Raw genomic sequence first — 18,280 nt, forward strand, 5'->3', positions numbered from 1 at the left:
CTAATGAGTGCTCTCCTTTTTGTTGTATGGAAACACTTATTCTGCTTACGCGATCCAAATATTTCTCATAAACTTTTAATTTTTAAAGTGAGAATGGAAAAGCTTGGAATATTGCTTTTGGCTACCACTACGTTTGTAGTTGGGACAACTACGGAAAATAAGGAAAACCTCCGCAATCAGCAAGAATTTAATCAACTATGCAGGATTTTGAGACTTGTGGAAGGGGATCCAGGACAAGTCGTTAAGGAGCCTCCAAACTTGGGAATCCTCATAGAAGTGCTCCAAAAAATGGTGAAGGCAACCTTTGTAAAGGAGTCGTCTTACCAAGAAGCAGTTGATGCAAGGGAAAAATGGAAGAGCACAGACAGTACGGTCGAAACAAAGAATATTATGGATAAGCAACGTGCGGATGATTTGGTGAGGTATAAGATTACACACGAGAAACTCAAGAAACTCCTCGCGAAAGCCAAGATGCTGGTGAGCAGGATCAAGGAGGAAAGGTACTTGGCATATGTATCGAGGAATGCTGCACTAGAGAAGATGGCGAAAGTTGTATATGGAAGCAGCGCAGAAAAAATGTTCAGGAATGAAACTGAATTTGAAAAGTTTTTGGCCAATTCACAAGGCACAATAGTGGGTAAAACGGCCAAGGAGACATGTGGGATGTCAAATGATAAAATGAAGAATGTAAGTTTTGCGGGTTACTCACTGGTTGGAGACTTTTTCTGCTTGTGTGTTGGTGAAAATAATAATGCCACGCTATGCGACAAAAGCTTCAGTGGACCCAGGGAGGAGCATAAGTGGACAAAAGTGATGTTTGAGGACAAACTTGTTGACTTTGCTGCTGGTTGGTTTAAGATAAGAGGTTTGTGTTATGTCAATGCCACGAGTGGAATAAAGGATGTGGTAACTCCAGAAAATATTAGCACGGAGATTGTAGCCTTCAACAAGATGCTTGGAAGACAGCGGGATGATGTTCAAATTTATCGAAGAGAAGCCGAATCATATCGACAGTACATTCTTGGGAGGGTTGAGCAAGTAGGATTTACTGACAGTGCAATATGCACTGGAGAGCACCAGCATATGTGTGTAAATTACGCACAATGCTTGGTCTCGAATAAAGGTATTCCATGGCAACTCAAGCTAATGGAGGCAGAGGAGGATCTAGAGGATGTGGAAAAACATAACATGGAGGTGCATGTGCTAATTGGGAGGTTGGATAAACTCATTGAGAAAATCAAGAAAGCAGCAGAGCAACTCAGTCAAGAGATGGAAGGAATTGATGTTGCAGTTGAGAAGGTTCAGTTGCTGGAGGAAGAGATCGAAGAAAATGAAACCACGGGAAAAAGTGAGGCAACCGCAGGAGAGTTTAATGATAATGCGCAACCTGAGGAGGGGAGTTTAGATAAATGTGAATATTGGGGTATGTTTTCTATTTTGTTCGGGGTTGTAGCATTTAGCCTCGTGTAATGTTTTTGTTTGACGTTGGTGTTATGGTGATGAATCTCTTTGTTTGACCTGACTGATTAAGGCGAAAATAACGCTGCTGATAACTTTGTACCTCCCTTTTCCACCTTTTACCTCTTAAGATATAAACAACAACAATGAGGAGTGAAATAGTGCTTGTTGTTGGGTTGTTTTTAACTGTTTTATTCTCTTCTCCACAGGGTGATTTGGCTGGATATAAATGGAGCACAGAATCTATTAACTGGAGTGCGATTACGAAACTCATTGGAGTCAATGACGAGTACCATAACGCTGGCGAGTTCGAAGCTCTTTGCAAGATTTACAGAATCACGCAGGCAGAAGCCCCGCAGCCTTTCTTTAAGAATCGTGAGAGGGAAGGTGAGATTGTGAAGAAGTTGCAGGAAATGATCAGTGAGACGGAGGCTGCGGGTGGTAATAAAGTTTTGAATAAATCAGCTAACAGCACAACAGCATATCAGGAGATAAAGAAACTTCTTGAAAAGGCGAAAAAGCTGAAGGAAGAAATAGAAGTCAACAGGACAAAAGCCTTGAATGCAAGTCGCTCTGCTGAAGAAAATATGCTGAGGGCTGTGTATGGCGATGCTGTGGATGTGGCAAGAAATGGGAATAAAACATTGGAGGAGGCCATGAGGGGAAACAAGTCACTGCTGTTCAATAGTGTTGATGATGCAGGTACAAGTTGTGGTTCTTACGGAGAGAAGCTGGTTGGCAAGACACTAATCAATGACTTTTTCTGCCTATGTGTGGGAGAGGCTAAGAACGTGAAAATAAAGCAAAATCTTCTGCACCCCGGGCATGTCACACCTTATGACGGTGTGTATAATGGATACAATTGTCCCTGCAAGGATGAAATAAGGAGACCGAAAAGCGGCAGTTGGACTATGATGGCTGAATATTGTAAAGGTGGCGAAGACATTTGTAACCCTGACAACGTAACATATGACCATACTGAAGCATGGGACGTGATCAGTAAAGCTTGTGTATACAAAAATGTTGCATCTAATGTAAAAACCTTGAAGAGTGCACTGGCTCAGTTTGATGCGTTGTTGAATTTGGAACAGGATGAGTATCAAGTCAGGGGTATTTTTGGTTATGTTAGAACGGAAAATAACGAAAATCGCACGTGCACAGGTCACACTGCTGGGTTTACATGTGTCAGTTACAATCACACACTTGAAAATGGTGGAATTCCTTGGTACAACCGCCTTACTAATGCTACCGAGCAACTACAAGAAATGGCAAAGTATGCCAAAGAAGCTGACAGTCATCTTCATGAATTGGAAGAGTACCAACATGAGGCAGAGGAAATATTTCTTGAGGTGAAACTTGGTGGTGATGCAGAGCTGTGGAAAAATAGCCGAGCTCAAGGTGAAAGTGACAGTGAAGGTTATGATACTGGGGTAAATAATGATGGACTTACTCATTTGAATGTGGAAACTGGGGGGTTTACATTATTAATTTTATCTCTTATTTGTATCTTTTAGTTTGATTCTATGCCACCAACTATATTATGTTATGCCATGTTTTTTTATTTCGTTTCTTTGTTGTGTTTGAAATGATATGGTGCATGCATATATGCATATACATGACTGCATCACTGTGTATTTGTGTTTTTCTCACGATATGAAACTGTATTAATTACCCTTTAGATATTTTCTTCTCTCATTTAGATAAACAATAAAGGAAATGTCTCTGTTTATTGCAGCGGTGTATTTGACAGCGTTGACCGTGGTTGAGGTGGTCATGGGGAAGCATGCTGGTAAGGCCATGACTGAGAAGGATGCCGAGACATTGTGTAATCTTAGCTATGCTTTGAGGGTTGTGAGCGCTGACATTCAAAGAAAGCAAAAAGATGCGACTGCAAAGGTGGATGAAGTGCGAGAGTGGCGGCACCGGCATGGTGTAAAGGGGAGGACATGGAAAGCAATAGTACAGGGTTTGGAGAAGATAAGGGTTGTTAATGAAAGTTACATGGAAGGTATAAAGAAAACATATGGGGAAATGGAAAAGATAATGAACGGTACGGATAGTGCCCTTTTGATAATGGATACTAGTTTTTTAAGCATTGTGAGAGTGTCCTATCATGTTGTGAATGCGTCAGAATCTATTGGACAGGTATTGAGGGATCTGGTGGTGATGTTTGAGAAAACGAAGGATGAAAAAGATAGTTGGTGCTGTTTGGTGAAAGGTAAAGAAGCGTTGAGTGGCGAAGGATGTGGAAATGGTGGGGATGGTAATGATCAGAAATACAAAGTGGTTGGTATACCCGAAAAATGTAAGACATCTGTTACTGTGAATACAACGAGCGAAGGAATAATGACATTACTAAAAGAACATGAGAGAAGTCAAGAAATCGAATTTACAACTAATGAGAGACCGAATTGCTGGATCATGGGTACGGAAAAAGTTGCTAATGGAGGAGCTGGATCTTTCATAGTGGGAGCTACTGGAGGCTTTGTTACGTACCGTAACGGCGATGCTGTTACTCTGAGATCTCAGAATATGATACCCGAACTCATCAAGAACTACACCTTAGTTAGAAAGGGATATGAAAGTATCAAGGACAAATACAATAAGTTAAAACCAAATTTTGGACCTTTTGATGAACACGAAAACCAACTAAAAGAATTGTTAACTCAGAGCCCGATGGTACGTAGGTATTTCAAGGAGAGTGGGAAGAAGCGCAAGGGAGGTGAGGATGATGATGATGTAATAGATGATGAAGGATCCTCCATGAGAAAACAATGGGCGGCAGCAGGCGTAATCTCTCGCTGCAGTTCTAGTTTTGTAGCTTTATCATTTTGCACGGTATTGTAGGCAACAGTTTTATTATTGGGATTATTCACTTTTTGTATATTATGTTTGTGTGTGATGAAATTGTGGCTCTTCCTCCGCTTGATAAACTGATGTAGCGTAGTGCAGATGATGATGCACCTCGCGGTGAAGTTAGCAATCTTAACCCGTTTTTTTTTTGCAGTATTGAGGCAGAATACGTTGAGTGCTTTTCTATTAATGTTGAAGAAGTTGATAGAGTGCTCGAGTCCATATGTTATCTTAGTTGCCTTTCGAGCACATTAAACAGGTTGTACACCGATGGTGAGCAGGAGCTGTTTGTGAACGAGGAGGTGCACGCAAATGTGTCTCGTATAGTAGGGGCGATATGGAAGGGGAAAGCAAGTTCGAGCACGGAACAGCGTGGTGTTATTAGCGGTGCAGTGGAAGAACGTACCGAAATAAGCTGGAATACCTCACATCATATGGGAATGGAATGGGAAATCTTTCGGAGAAAATTGGTGGATTATTCGCTAAAGTTAGTGACGGTGTAGGTGAGTGGGGAATCTACTACCTTGCACCTCCTGCACGCAATTAAATGTTATACGGCCATTGCGGATGTAGTTAGTACGATATGGAATGATGTTGTGGTGAAGCATGGATCCTCAATATGGATAAATGCAAACATCAAGTTTGAAGGACGAGTGTGATTACCAAACGTGTCCATTAGGATGTGGCGTCAGGAAAAGTGCTCTTAGAAAAAAAAAGGAAGGGAGGCTGCTCTTGTGTGGTGCAAGCAAGTGCCCGATGCCACGGATAAATTTAGACGCTTGTGGGGTTATGAACAACCCAAGTAATGTTCTGAAATGGAAAGACAGTCGTTTCTTCTTTCCAACGACGGATGTCCGTGATGTCTTCACTCCCCTCATCGTTTCTTCTGCTAGTCAACTACCTTCGAGACTCTCGGATATGATCGCAAATGTAACTTCCTTCCACTCACACTTCAACGAAACCCGCAGTAAGTTTATGTCACGTACCCACGACACTCTCCTTGTCACCGCGGGTAGAGATTCCGCTTTTAACAATCACGCATGTACGAGTTATCTCCTCTGCTCGTAACATTCCCACATTGATACCTCTGCGTGCGTGTTTTCTTTTTCTACTGTTATGTCCTCATGAGCCCCTTTTAATTCTGTGGTAAGGGCAATATTTCAAACACGTATGTGTGGCCGTGGGTGTTACTTTTTGTGTCAGGAATCACGATTGCTACGCGTTGCATTTGCTCCGAGACCGCCGACGCGGTTAATAACTTGTGCGACCAACTTGAGTTCGGGTGTGAGCGCTCGCTTTTGTGACGAGTGCGCGGCGGCCTTAATGTTGCAATCGTGATGTGATTCGGGTTAAAATGAGGTATCGAGTGGCGTGAGATGCAGCGATACCGCATGCTATCGGTAATGGTGCAAGAGATAGAGGTTACTTAAGCTTATACTTGAGCCTAAACAATGCACTTGACGGTTTGTCAAACGCGTCACCACGCGTGCGCCTATCGTTGTGCTTTTTTTTTTTTTAGTAGAAGGGCGCGCATGTCATGAATGACTCACGCGATTTTTTTCTTCATAAAAAGAGGGTGGACGATACCGCAACGGCCGGTTGGGAAAAGCCGCTCATTGCAGAGTGCGGCTCTATAATAAGTTCACGCATGTGAATGTTGCGTGTTGTGAGGAGGAACCCAACTCCCTCTCGTGTCGTTGTGGCCCCGTTTCTATGAGAAATTCATCCCCTGAAAGTGTGTTTGTGTGTGGGAAAAGCAAGCAATGACTGGGAGTTGATCAGTAAACAAGCTGTGGCTAACTGAGCCCCAAAGTTCCACTTCGTTGCGCGGTTAACCCCAGTGAAAGGAAAGCAGCGGGCAACAATCGTCGGAAAACGGGATGCATCTGCAGAACGCGATAACTGGCGAGAAAACGTTTTTTTTTTTTAAATCCAAGCTCGCAGGCAGTTAATGTAAAAGCAACTTAAAAAGAACTAAGAGCCCAAAGTAAGGATTATAACAGGACGGGTAAAAAAATAAATAAATAAATAAACGCGTTAAAGTTAACCGGTAAAAGGGTTACCACCATCCTCTGTGTACCGTAGTGTGGCGGACAACACCTCTCCTAATGGATGGATCAACGACTCCGTTATGTGATGTATATCCTCCAAACTCTGTGGGACGTGCCCTCCGGAGTGGCGAGGGTTCAGCTCGCGGCACTTCCCCAAAACATGCCACGCTCCCTCCAAGCGGCAACTGAGGTGCGCTGCCATGAGCAAATGCCCCGGACGCATTTGCGACACACCGCGGGCCCCACGTGAAGGGGGCGAAGCACTCGGCTTTTGAGAAAGTGCTTTGGCGATAGGCATCAACGCCGACGTGTGACAACTGGCGGCCGGAAGTGGCAGCATTTGTTGTCACCCGAAGTTGGTGCACGACTCCCGTGCGGTGCGGAGGGGTGCTGGCGTGTGGACATTCAAAAATGCTCCGCTGAAAAGTGGGATGGCCAGTGGAATACGTAGCAGGAGGCGTTGTGTGAGGAAAGAGTGGCGAGACACCAGACTCTATTGTGTTAACTATGGGATGTGTCGCTGCTGCGCGTGTATCCCCATAGCATCCTTGGTAATGGGCGTGCCTTCCAACCGTTGTATAAGGGGAAACGCCTTGTACATTAAAACGAAACCGTTTTGATGGGCGCGCGCCGCCACGTCCAACATCTGTTACGGGGTTTGGAGGAGGCGACAGGGTTTTGGGAAGGACGACTTCCATTCCACCAAGCAGCATGTCGTCCCCTTCCTTGCACGATATTTGTGGGCTCCACCGTGTTTCTGGTGAGTCACCAGATCCGTTTTCTTTGTTCTCCCGACGTCTCTTGTAGCCAAATGGAGATGACACTACCCTGATTCCCATGGAAGACGCTATCTGAGCCTTCCGCTCTAACAAATACTTGAATGCCTCGTCCGTTTGACCAGCTTCAGTATCCCGTCGCCTACTGCTTTCCGAGTCCGCCATTTTCGTCTTGACGACAGTTGCCTCGTCATCGCAGCCGACAGCGGCCGAATGAGCCCCCCGTTCAGCACTGGTTGTGCCAATCTCCCCTCCTTCAAGATCCGAAGCGCACTGATCGGCAATAACACTCGTGTCCCCTCTCACTTGATGCGGTGTCGTGACGAAGGGTTCGGTTGATCGCCGGTTGTGTGGCACGGGCTCATTTATGCTGTCGCGGTCGGCGTTCCGATCGGTAACCTTCACGTCGTCTGGCGTCTTCTTCAGGGTGCCTTGCATTTTTTCCGCAGTGGTTCGATGCTTTGGCTGCTGCGCGAATCCGGTCGCTGTTTGCAGCTTTACCGAATCGCCCGCTTCGACGCCGCCCACCTTCAGTGTGGCGTTGCAGTCGTTCCCGAGAAAGTTCCCGTTGGTGAGGCTCCCCATAATTTGTCCCCGATACCCGGGGGAAACCTGGAAGGTGAAAACGAGCGGCCTCCGATTGGCGGTCCTGCAATCGATCTGACGAAGAAGGTGTGTACGATCAAGTTCGAGATCCCCAACAAGCAGTATCATATGGCACTGCTCTAGTGGAGGATCTCTTCGTGTGGAGACGCCCGCCTTATAGGAGACTACGACACGCACGGTGCCGGCTTCCGTAACATGCTCAAGCGCTAAGTTGTACATTGGACGCGAGTGGCACTTTTCCTGGAGATCTGTCCCGAATGGGGGATTCTTACCGCATAGAGCCTCCAACTTTCTTGGGTTGGCTTGCAGCACGTCAGAAAAGTTCTTTATTCCACCTTCATGGAGCGCCTTCGCCATGTTTTCACCAATTCCCTCAATTTGCTTAATGATGAGTCCATCCCACCAAGTGCCCTGTTCAATACACCTGCAAAGAAGTGAGCTCTGTTGGATGAGGGAAAAGCATGGATGGGTTGTGGCGTAGTCGACGACAAAGCGAGCGACGCGTGGGGCTACCGTCCACAGGCGCACGCAATCGTTCCTGAGCGAAAAATCCGATACCGCCACTCGATCAAGATGGGCCTGGATGAGCACATACACTTTGTGCCAATCTTCCCTCACCTCACGCCCGCCGCGCATTCCACAGTTGAGCGGGAATCGGATAACTTTGTTGAGCTCGTTAAGGTGCTTCTTATCCCCTTGCCGCAGTCGAAGACCGTCAAATTCGCTGGAGTGGCAAAAAACACGGAGGACTTGGTGCAGAGTGAAGGACTCACCTGTTTTTTGTTGAATTTGCCCTTCCTCCTCTGCCATTGCCGCGCCCATTATTTGAGGTGCTCCCTGCCGACCGCTCTGATGGGAAAACCGGTGCAGTAACTCTCTGTTGAGTGTTTCAACCGTTTTGAAGAGAATATACCGACGTGCCATGGCGCGTCCTACGCGAGTACTCTCTACGGCGCAATTCACATCGCTTACATCACGGCAGCCGGTGCTGCTGGGTGACCTGTCCTGGAGGGTTTGTGTAGCTGACTCATTCAAAATGACATCCCCTGCCTTTAGTGCATCGCGGCCGATCGCGACACAGCCTTGTTTTTCAAGTTCGGCTAACATCCTCCGCATCAGTTGATCCGCGAACTGTTCTCGGTCAAAATCGTCTTCCTCTTGTTTGGTAGAGAAAATAATGCCGTAGCGGCGTGGGCAGCGTCGAAGCCGGATCCAAAAAAAAGTTGTTTTGATCCACTCCACACCAAGTGATAAGTTGTGAATAGTTCGCAGGGCCACCTCTGCATTCACATGTTCAATCATGTTCTGGTGCAGGCGACTCTCTACGGTTGTGCACGTGTCTCCGTGTTGCAATGGTTTGTACAGGTACGCCTTGTCATCCGTTGTGAGCACAAGTGCGACGCCGTGCGTGTCGAGTCCTGGTCGTCCAGCGCGACCGCTCATTTGTGCAATTTCCGAAAGGGGAAGGTCGTCACGGTTACCATTCTTGAAGAACGTTGTGCCCTTGACGATCACAAGGTGTGCGGGAAGGTTGACGCCCAGTGCCAGGGTTGTAGTTGTGCAGATGACTGAAACGTAGTGCCCCATGAACATGCGCTCCACGAGGGTCCTGTCATTTGCTGTCATGGCGGCGTGGTGGTATGCGATACCCAGCAGAAGCATCGTTCGCAGCTGTTTATCATTTGCGGAGGATGCCAATCGCTGGACCTCCTCACTGGCGCACAACTGCCGTTCGCAACCTTCCCGTGCTGCCGCCTCGTTCAGTTCTTCCGTAATACGCCTCGCGGAATTCATGGTTTCTCCGCGTGACGCGCAAAACACCAGTGTCGGACGGCCCTCGCTGTACCGCCGAATCAATCCAAACAGTTTGAGGGTGAGGAAACGGTCGAACGCGAAGGGATTGCTTGAAGTGCTGGGATACGACACCACCCGCAGTGTTAGTGGCAGAGGGCGGTCTGCTGATGTAAACGAAAATACCCCTGCAGGGGGAACCTGAAGCCACTCAGCGAAATCTTCAATATTGGGGAGAGTTCCGCTGATGGCAACAAAACGGGTTCGACAAACCTGCGGCCCGCGGGTCGTCATAGATAATTTTATTGCCTTCATGCGACTCACTACTGCCTCCAACGCTGCGCCGCGCTCCTCACTGACAGTGTGAACCTCGTCTAGCATCAAAAGTGCTACGGAGGCCACAAGGTTCCACACAACACCTTCTTTCCATCGCCGTGTAATGCCGTCCCAGCGCTCAGGCGTTGTGATGATGATATCCGTTTGGAACACTTCATCCATAATTGCATCAACCGTTCGCATGGCTTCCTGATCCCCCGTCTCCATTACAACTGAAAGCGCGGGGAACCGCTCGCGCCACTGCGTGTACTTTTCAAATGCGAGGGCCTTCATTGGGCATATGTACACTGCCTTTCTATTCGTAGGGCTATTTGCATATTCCTTGTTCCCGGAAGCGGCATCAACCTCATCATCAGCATTTGGGGGAAGCGCCGCATCGGAACCCACTGTGTTCAGTGTTAAACGGTCCTTGAACAGTCGAAGCATTGCCGCCTCCAGCAACGCTGTCTTTCCGCTCCCTGTGGGGGCAGCAACCACAACGTTAAAATCGTTCTGAATTATTGCTGGTATAACTCGCTCTTGCACGCGCGTAAAGTTTGTGTGAGGAAAATACGATGCGAGGGGCCCTAGGCAATCGCACAAGATTGGCATCAGCACAACCGCCTGAGGGGTGTTTGTGGGAAGGCGGCTATTCAACACAAATCCAAGAAGTGAATAAATGAAAAGTGAGCAATAAAATTTTAGAAGGATATACTCCACTGGAACACAGAGAGAGCGATAAACCATTAGGTCGTAATTGTATCAACAGCAGTGGGCATCGTGATGCCGCCCATGGCTTCCGCGGCAGACCACATGAAACCAAATATGCATTCCTGCATATTTTTTTTTACTACCACCAGAGCCACCACGTTTATTCGTACACCGCGCCAACTGTTGTAATACTGGCAGTTGGGGAATAAGCACTTTTCCATCACGCGCAAACATTTCCCTCTGCAGTGGAGGCAGATGCAATAGGATTGGCACAGGCAGTCAAGGGCGTCAAAACCAGCAAACACAATCTTTCCATCGTGCATCTTTAGGGAGTCCAAAAAACATTACCGGTTGCGCAAACAACATGCAGCGCTTTCTCCACCTGTCCCTGTGCCCCGACAGACTCGAGGACGTCGAGGATCGCATCTGAGGAGGGGACGCCCTCTGCTTCATGCATGGCGGTTACCGCTCGTAGGGCTGAAACCCACGGGGAACGGCTCGCCGCAGCTAACGCATCGTTGTACACGCCTGCCTCTAGTTTTACACCACCAGTGTGAGCACGCTCCATCCAGAATAATGCGCTGCGCCAACGACCGGCGTACACCGACGACTGTACACACAACTGTAAATTATTTGTAGTAAAAGGGCCCCTATTTGACAAACAAACCGCCATGGCCTTAGCTGCAAGCGCCCAGCGGCCTTGATGGGCAACGTAGGATGAAAGTAATGGTAGCGCATGAAATTGCTTCCGCGCCACCATAGCGGACATAAACCGTGCGGCAAGCTGCCAATGACCGGGCCGATTGGATACGGTGCGGGCCAACACATACGCGTCTGTGTCTGCCATCGTCGCGTCACAAAGTTGTTGATACAACCGGTCACCAACATGTGATGGTAGTGAAGCTGGATTTTGGTGGGCCAACACATTTAGCAGTGAGTTCAGGTTCATGGTGGTGGGTTTCTTGCTGTACAACGCGTTGGCTACGGCCACCACATCGTCAGAGCAGGGTAGGGAGGGCACATCAGAGGTACTTGCTTGTGTGGATTCGCGCAGCCAATGTAGAGCTAGTTGCCTTCCATTATTCGTGTGGAGACACCTAAGCAGCACGTCCACCGCAGATTCTGGTTCATCTGCCATCATGGTACGGTAGAACTGTTCAAGTTTTTCTGGTTGCCGATCAGCGACAAGCGGCACAAGGATGTGATAAAGAAATTTCAATGGCTTTGTTACTGGCGGAGCCAAAGTACCTCCAACGTGCACTTCACGGGGTCTAAGAATCACCCCTCCACGTTCCGCTACTTGTGATAGTAGTCGAGCCATCCTCGACTGTTGCAACTGGCAGCCCCTTTTTGTGTAGTCATGATAAACAACCAATGCCTCCTGCCACTTAAACCGTGCGGCTACGGTCAGACAGCACGCGTATACAACTGGTGTCCACTCAGACTTGAAGGGTTGAACACTCCCGTAGAGGTCCAAACTTTCCTTCTCTGAGTTCCTGCAAACATCAAATAATGAGACAAGCACGTCATCGGAAAGAAGCACCTCTTGTGCGTATTTCACGCAGTAGTCAACCGCCATTTTAGTATGTCCTGTTGCGAGAAGCGTCCGCACGACACTCTCTAAGTTTCTTTTGATGAGGTACGCAAAGTGGCCGCCACTTTTCGCCCCCTCTGTTATTGTAAGAGCAGCTTCCCAATCACCCTCTAACTCAATTGCTTCGTGGAGTCGGCAAACTTCAGCTACGGAGTATCTGTTCAATGTCGCCGCAATCTCTTCGGAGGAGCACGTCAGAAGCTCAGTGGCCGAGGTTCGGTTGTGTCTTGCGTAATGAACACGGCGGTGCGGGACGCACGGGTACTCGTGAATAATCTCTTTGCTGTATTTTTCCACAACACTGCTGGACACGAGCGTCTCTTCCGCTCCATTTTTAATCCCTCGTGTGCGGTCCGACTTGATGCCAGGAAGTAAAATACAGGGGGTTGTTTGGCTCCTTCGCACTGGTGTTTGTGGGGACGATACGCCTCCGCTTGCAGTTAACGTCCTCCTCGGAACACTCGAGGAAAATAAATCTCGGCGTTTTAGCCAAAGCAGTGGTGAAGCAGATGCGACGACTAGAATGATGTCATCCAAGCCCAACGGCATTAAAATGCCAGCAGCGCCCCTTTATTCCACGGCATGCTTCAATTTATTTTGTTAACGAAAATTTTTGTGGAGAAGGAAGAAGTTCCATCAGCAACTACGTCAGAAAAAAAAAACATAAGACAACTGGAGGGTCCATACTGAATGAACAACCCTACAAAACAAAAGATATAATAATAGCCTTTTTTTGCCGTCCGTGCACCACCATTCAACTTGTAGCCTTCTCCGCTTTTGGATTGACAATACAAACGACACTAAGAGAAAGTACAATACCTGTTTCCGTTTTTTTTCTTTTTCATTTTTTTAAACGATACGACCTCATGTGGGCATCTATGTTCTCTCTATGCACATTCACCGTTGTCAAAGCTTCCATTGCCGCTGATATCTATGAATGTTCTTCTCGTTCCATGCCATCAGCGTGTGGTCCTCCCACCAACCTGCATTTCAATATCCGTCTTCATCTCTCACCATTCATTTTTTCGGCATCGCACTTTTTTATCATGTTGTCAACAACTGGGGGCCGTCAATTAACCTGACGTCACCAATGCGTCCACCAAATGTTATTTGTGGGTAACAGCTCCTTGCTGCCCTCCACTGTGGGATATGACCGTCATCCAGTTGCTTCCCATTCGTGTTGTGGACGGTTAGTTTTGCGTGACCAACTCGTGGGGCTAAGGTTACTCTCAAGTTAAAGTGCTGACGTCTCGCACCCTCAGGTACAACCCACAGGTGGCCAAGATCGGGCGTATGGTTTTCACTCCATGTTGTTAAATTACCTCCTACGCCCACGCCAATGCCAACCCATTCACCCGGGTCGTCTACACGAAGAGTCCATTGGAGTGCAATTGGCCGCGTCGACAGGTTTCTACCCTCTCGACATGCCTTGATAATCTTGTGAATAGGGGCATTGAAAATGCATGTCCCCCGGCACCCAGGGACAGTAATCCACTGCCCTAGGCGACGCACTCTCTTGATGTTCTCGTCATCTCCCAGTATATCACTATCTTCAAATACCTCGTGAGGCAACAGCGGTGCAGCTCGTCGGCCGGTTGGGGATCCTCTCCCAACTGAACGTCTGCGACGTACGCTTGTGAGAGGCCGTTTATGTGGGTGGGTAGACAGATTCAAATGGTCATCGAGGGTTAACTCTTTTGTGGGAACGCTTTTCTGGGAAGTCCTTCTTTTGCTTTCGTAATCATCCGTCTGCGTAACCTCTTCCTGTCTATCATCCCCCATTCTGCGGCGTCTGGAACTAGGAGGACGCGTGTATGGGACCACGGAAACAAGCTGCAACTCCGCCATAACACCCTCCAAATTAACCGATAACCCCGAATTCAGAAGTGAGATGTCAGTTGCATCCGTCGAAGTGCCCCACGGGGTTTCTTCCCCTACGTGAAGCGCGCTGGCCACCGTAGCAACCTGAAGGGAATACAGTGGCTTGAGGGCGTCCGAGCGCAAATGGTCTATTGCCGCTTTCATTAGTGCAACTTTTTCTTCGGCCAGTAGTATTTCTTTGGCTACGCTGCTCAATGTCGATGCGAAGGAAGCATCACAGTGCTCCAAAAATTCGTCCCGCTTCGATTTCACCGCAGATATGAGCATGTCGAATTGCCGAATAACGGCCTCCTTTTTGTGCTTCGCCACCGATATTATCCGCTGATGATGGCCCATCCACTCAGCAGTTTTATCGATGCTCCTTTTCAAATGCTCGCCCAGGGTTTCCGTGACGCGCCTTCGTGAATCACCTTCGAGAGCTTCAGGGACGACAATTAATTTCGATGTGTCAACCCCACTTTTCGACAGACAAAGAGAGCAACAAAGTTCTCTCGTTGAGCTGTCATACAGTTGAAGCTCCTTGTGATGAACGGGGCAAAGAGGTTCGGAGCCTTGAACAGAATACGGGATCCATCGGACATCCAACATGGCCTTTGGGAGCACATACCTTACGGGGTCGCGGAAAATAATTGCGGATTTATCCAAAGTAAAGCAGCTGGTGACGGTAGAGTCGTTTTCAAATATATGTTCAGCCTCAACTTCAGTGCCAGCAAACACCATATTGCCTGGCGCCGCCTCACATAGAACTATGGAGGTGTCCAACTGCCCCGGAATATCGGCAGATGTCGCTTCCACCCCATCGCATTGCGCGAGACGCAACTGTGGATAAAATAACTGGTTCGGCAATACACCCTTGGATGCAACTAAAATGGTGGCGTGCTCTTTCAACCCAGGAGCTCGCGAGCGTTCAGAGTTTATTAGGCGGATGCGGTGTAGCTTAGTAACCTTCCCGTAAAACTGTTGAGGGCACAGAATCGACAGAAACTGTTCAGCAATATGCTTGCGACTAGCTTCTTGAAGTTTGTTAGACGTTTCCAGTGACGGAGCCGTTCTCCTGCTAACACCATTGGAACTCTGATCTTGTAATGTAGACATCATTGCGTTCCACTGATTTTTGGGATTCTCGGCAACAGGTAGCGAAGGCTCATGTTTACCCTCTGCAGGTGTCGCTTCTTCTATTTTTTCCTCCTCATCCACTTCCATCACTGATGCTTTCTGCACCCCTTCTACGGAAGGTAACCCAAAACGAGATCGGGATTTGCTCGATATCCCGGACCCCTTGCTCTTGGGTGTCTCTGGCGCCGATATTCTATGTGAATTATGACGTTGTGTGCGGCTTGCACTTCGTGGTGACTCAACGTCCATCGGCTTCGCACACTTTTCATTCACAACACTTTTTTCTTCCGGGGTCGGTGTAGTCTCCTCCTCCTTACACTGGCCCTCAGGGGGATTCGTATCGGTAAATTGGAACGAAACCGAGGAGTCACTAGAGGAAGAAGAGGACTTTCTTGCGTCCCCTGAACGCTGCTTTGCTTCAGTGTTCGCGCCCTCCTTTCCTTCTTCCTCTGCGACAAACGCAATTTCATCACCATTATCGCCATTAACAACAGGGTTTTCTGGAGTCGGGGGAACGTCCTTCGATGCTTTTTCTCCGGCGAGGGCTGATGATGAGCGTCGTGCAGTTGTACGTCGGCTGAGACGATGATGTCGACGGTGACGTGATTGCTCCGCCGGTAAACTCCCTTCAGTCGCAGCTGCCAATCCCTCCATACATTCCATTTCGTTCGTGCGTGACCGGTGTTTCTGTGGAGTGTCAACAATTTTCCCCTCCGATCGTCTTCGCCGCCGCCGACTCCGTTCTCCCGGACTCACATGGTCGCTGGACTTCCTTGCCAATCCCGGAGTCAGTGCAGGTGCTGGAGACGCCGGAGACGGTAGGGCCACGGACTGCATGGGGGATGAAACACTGGTTTGACTTCTGTTAAAATGGGGCGATAGTCCTGGCGATTTTATCGCCGAAGGTGAAACGGGGATCTTAACCATCCCTGGAGGTGGTGGCCCCGCCATGACTTTAACAAAACCAATCGGTGGGCTCTTGGCCGGGCCTACAAGTGGGGTCCGACCCCCAGGGGGAGTGAACCGCTTCGAAGCTACCATATCCGCCGGTATGACGGCTGCAGATGACAACATGAGAGAGGATGATCTCGATCTTGGCAGAAGGATCCGTTCTTGTGTTTGTGAACTGCTCATTGATCTCAAATTAATTGCCCTTTGTTGTTGTGCACGGAGTGGAACAGGGAGACCCCGTGGAGGTAGCCGTCCTATTGAAGCCGCTCGCGGTGACTCGGACCGACTTCGTGACTCTAAAGCCCCGCTTCCTGCGCTCGGTGATCGCTGGATGGAAATCATGGGCGGTGCCTCCACACTTGGCCTTCGAGCCCTTATCACATTATTCGGAGAAACACCAGCAAAAACCGAAGAGCCGCTCCGCACACCTTCCGCCAACTCCATCATGGCCACTAACAAACCTTTTACGATCCAACCCGTATGGGTGGAAGACAAAGTAGTGGATTTTTAAAATAAAAAAATAGATATAATAATCATCATCATAACGGAGGTAAGCGCAGGCAAATAAATATTACCACATAAAGCACTGTAACAAATGCCATCTTGTCGATTCATGGATAAGTAATATGGCAACGGTCTTTTTTCCGTCATTTATATACTCGCCGCGTGGTGTATATGCCGGAAGACCACCGCCACAACGTGAGCGGCTGCGCCCTATTACTCACCTTCGATAAGAGGTTCTTCCTCAAAGGAGCTAATTCCTTCCATGCAGGAAATTTGTTCGTTAAAAAGATTCTGCACTGTTGACGCTGTCTTTACCTGGTGAATTGTTTCTGCCATCCTACCCAGCGCGGCGACACGTTGCGATAGTGGTGTTTGCCTCTGGACTGCCAGGGCCCGCGCGCTCTCACCCCACGCACAATGTTCCGATAAGTGACTCAAATGCAACTGGTGGAGATTCTCATTTGCGGCAGCGCCAAGGAGAAGTGGCATTGCCCGGCGTCCATTCACTCGCATGAATTCCTCTCGTATGAAATTGTAATCCATCTGTTCTTTCGTCACCTGTGTCGCTGCCCACAGGGTCCCATGGCAACGCATAAGTTGATGAAACATTGTTGCTTGCGCCAACCGCCGTGCGTAAATATCGTTCATTTTAGGGATTTCTCACTACAAGCGTTCCACACAACGGTTTCTGTCTAGTACACGGGGTGGTGAAGGTATTTGCATACACCGAGTAAAGGAGGAGTAGACACATGATAATTTTCTTTTTTTTTTGCGTGTGTGTGTGTGTGTGTGTGCGAAAACACAACGATAATGTTACTCCTAAAGTAGACACATTCAGAATATACACGTGTATATAGGTGTTAAAAGATGAGGCGATTACAAAGCGAATTCATCGGGGAATGGGGGAAGATCAGTGACAACAAAACGATCCCTCCACACCATTCAAGTGGATGCTGAACTGTAACAATACACACACCACCACATTATCTATTTTTTCCTTTCCTGGGCATCGGCCTCCGCCACGAGACCGAGGTGGTCTAACTTCTTTACTCCGACATATGCAAACCCAGCGGCTCGCAACTCCTCCTCGGTAGCCTTCTCATCTCTGGCGTAATCCGGTACTGGAGAAACCGTTGTTGTACTCGTAATTCGTGGAGGAGCATCTTTCAAACACATCATCGACCGCATTTCCCAATAAAATATAAGCACAAATATTAGCAAGGACAGTTTGAAGAGTGACCAACTCCAGTCTCTATTAAAGCCCCACACATCAAAAAAAGGAACACTTTCCCGTGACTCAAAGCGCGGGTCCTGCCAGTGGGGCTTTTCCGGGTCCACATGTTTTAAATCGTTGGGGTCATACATTCTAATGTCTGACATATGCTTAGAGGAGGATGCGGTATCGACATAAGGTTTTGGTGGGATTGGTGTCTTTTTTTTTCCACGCCGCCCAACGAGCCTAAGGAGCCATTTCATAGGTCTGGAATACACAATGTTTCGGTTGTGTCCCGTTGTGGAACAGCAAAAAAAAAAGCAAACGAAACGAAAGCAAAAAAAAAAGGAAAAGTACAAGTATTGTTTAAAAGGAGAAAACCAACAATGCCAGAATCTGCTAACAGTAACTTGCAGTACGGTAATTATGTGTGCCATTTGCCTCCCCACTTGTAAAGATG

General features: G+C 48.1%; 8 protein-coding genes across 8 annotated transcripts, besides 3 other annotated features; 3 read left to right on the forward strand and 5 right to left on the reverse strand.

Annotated features, from left to right (window-relative positions):
• Positions 1-3: 3 nt before the first annotated feature.
• Positions 4-1,470, forward strand: Tb11.01.6230 (expression site-associated gene 2 (ESAG2) protein, putative; the record flags this gene model as incomplete). Its single annotated transcript, XM_824425.1, has 1 exon — positions 4-1,470. One exon carries the CDS (start codon positions 4-6, stop codon positions 1,468-1,470), a length of 1,467 nt encoding a protein of 488 aa, XP_829518.1.
• Positions 1,471-1,604: 134 nt separating this feature from the next.
• Positions 1,605-2,972, forward strand: Tb11.01.6240 (expression site-associated gene (ESAG) protein, putative; the record flags this gene model as incomplete). Its single annotated transcript, XM_824426.1, has 1 exon — positions 1,605-2,972. One exon carries the CDS (start codon positions 1,605-1,607, stop codon positions 2,970-2,972), a length of 1,368 nt encoding a protein of 455 aa, XP_829519.1.
• Positions 2,973-3,174: 202 nt separating this feature from the next.
• Tb11.01.6250 (expression site-associated gene (ESAG) protein, putative) lies at positions 3,175-4,305 on the forward strand (the record flags this gene model as incomplete). Its single annotated transcript, XM_824427.1, has 1 exon — positions 3,175-4,305. One exon carries the CDS (start codon positions 3,175-3,177, stop codon positions 4,303-4,305), a length of 1,131 nt encoding a protein of 376 aa, XP_829520.1.
• A 2,015-nt stretch (positions 4,306-6,320) lies between these two features.
• Positions 6,321-6,344: a microsatellite.
• Positions 6,345-6,370: 26 nt separating this feature from the next.
• Positions 6,371-10,597, reverse strand: Tb11.01.6260 (RNA helicase, putative; the record flags this gene model as incomplete). The annotated part of the gene is made up of 1 exon (XM_824428.1): positions 6,371-10,597. The coding sequence occupies one exon, from the start codon at positions 10,595-10,597 to the stop codon at positions 6,371-6,373; it is 4,227 nt and encodes a 1,408-aa protein (XP_829521.1).
• A 289-nt stretch (positions 10,598-10,886) lies between these two features.
• Positions 10,887-12,704, reverse strand: Tb11.01.6270 (hypothetical protein, conserved; the record flags this gene model as incomplete). Its single annotated transcript, XM_824429.1, has 1 exon — positions 10,887-12,704. One exon carries the CDS (start codon positions 12,702-12,704, stop codon positions 10,887-10,889), a length of 1,818 nt encoding a protein of 605 aa, XP_829522.1.
• Positions 12,705-13,199: 495 nt separating this feature from the next.
• Tb11.01.6280 (hypothetical protein, conserved) lies at positions 13,200-16,550 on the reverse strand (the record flags this gene model as incomplete). Its single annotated transcript, XM_824430.1, has 1 exon — positions 13,200-16,550. The coding sequence occupies one exon, from the start codon at positions 16,548-16,550 to the stop codon at positions 13,200-13,202; it is 3,351 nt and encodes a 1,116-aa protein (XP_829523.1).
• Positions 16,551-16,606: 56 nt separating this feature from the next.
• Positions 16,607-16,637: a sequence feature (AT_rich).
• Positions 16,638-16,820: 183 nt separating this feature from the next.
• Positions 16,821-17,255, reverse strand: Tb11.01.6285 (hypothetical protein, conserved; the record flags this gene model as incomplete). The annotated part of the gene is made up of 1 exon (XM_824431.1): positions 16,821-17,255. The coding sequence occupies one exon, from the start codon at positions 17,253-17,255 to the stop codon at positions 16,821-16,823; it is 435 nt and encodes a 144-aa protein (XP_829524.1).
• Positions 17,256-17,377: 122 nt separating this feature from the next.
• Positions 17,378-17,401: a microsatellite.
• A 193-nt stretch (positions 17,402-17,594) lies between these two features.
• On the reverse strand, positions 17,595-18,257 carry Tb11.01.6290 (hypothetical protein, conserved; the record flags this gene model as incomplete). The annotated part of the gene is made up of 1 exon (XM_824432.1): positions 17,595-18,257. The coding sequence occupies one exon, from the start codon at positions 18,255-18,257 to the stop codon at positions 17,595-17,597; it is 663 nt and encodes a 220-aa protein (XP_829525.1).
• Positions 18,258-18,280: the final 23 nt, after the last annotated feature.

Source organism: Trypanosoma brucei (genome assembly GCF_000002445.2).
Source record: "Trypanosoma brucei brucei TREU927 chromosome 11 chr11_scaffold01 genomic scaffold, whole genome shotgun sequence".
NCBI lineage: Eukaryota > Euglenozoa > Kinetoplastea > Trypanosomatida > Trypanosomatidae > Trypanosoma > Trypanosoma brucei.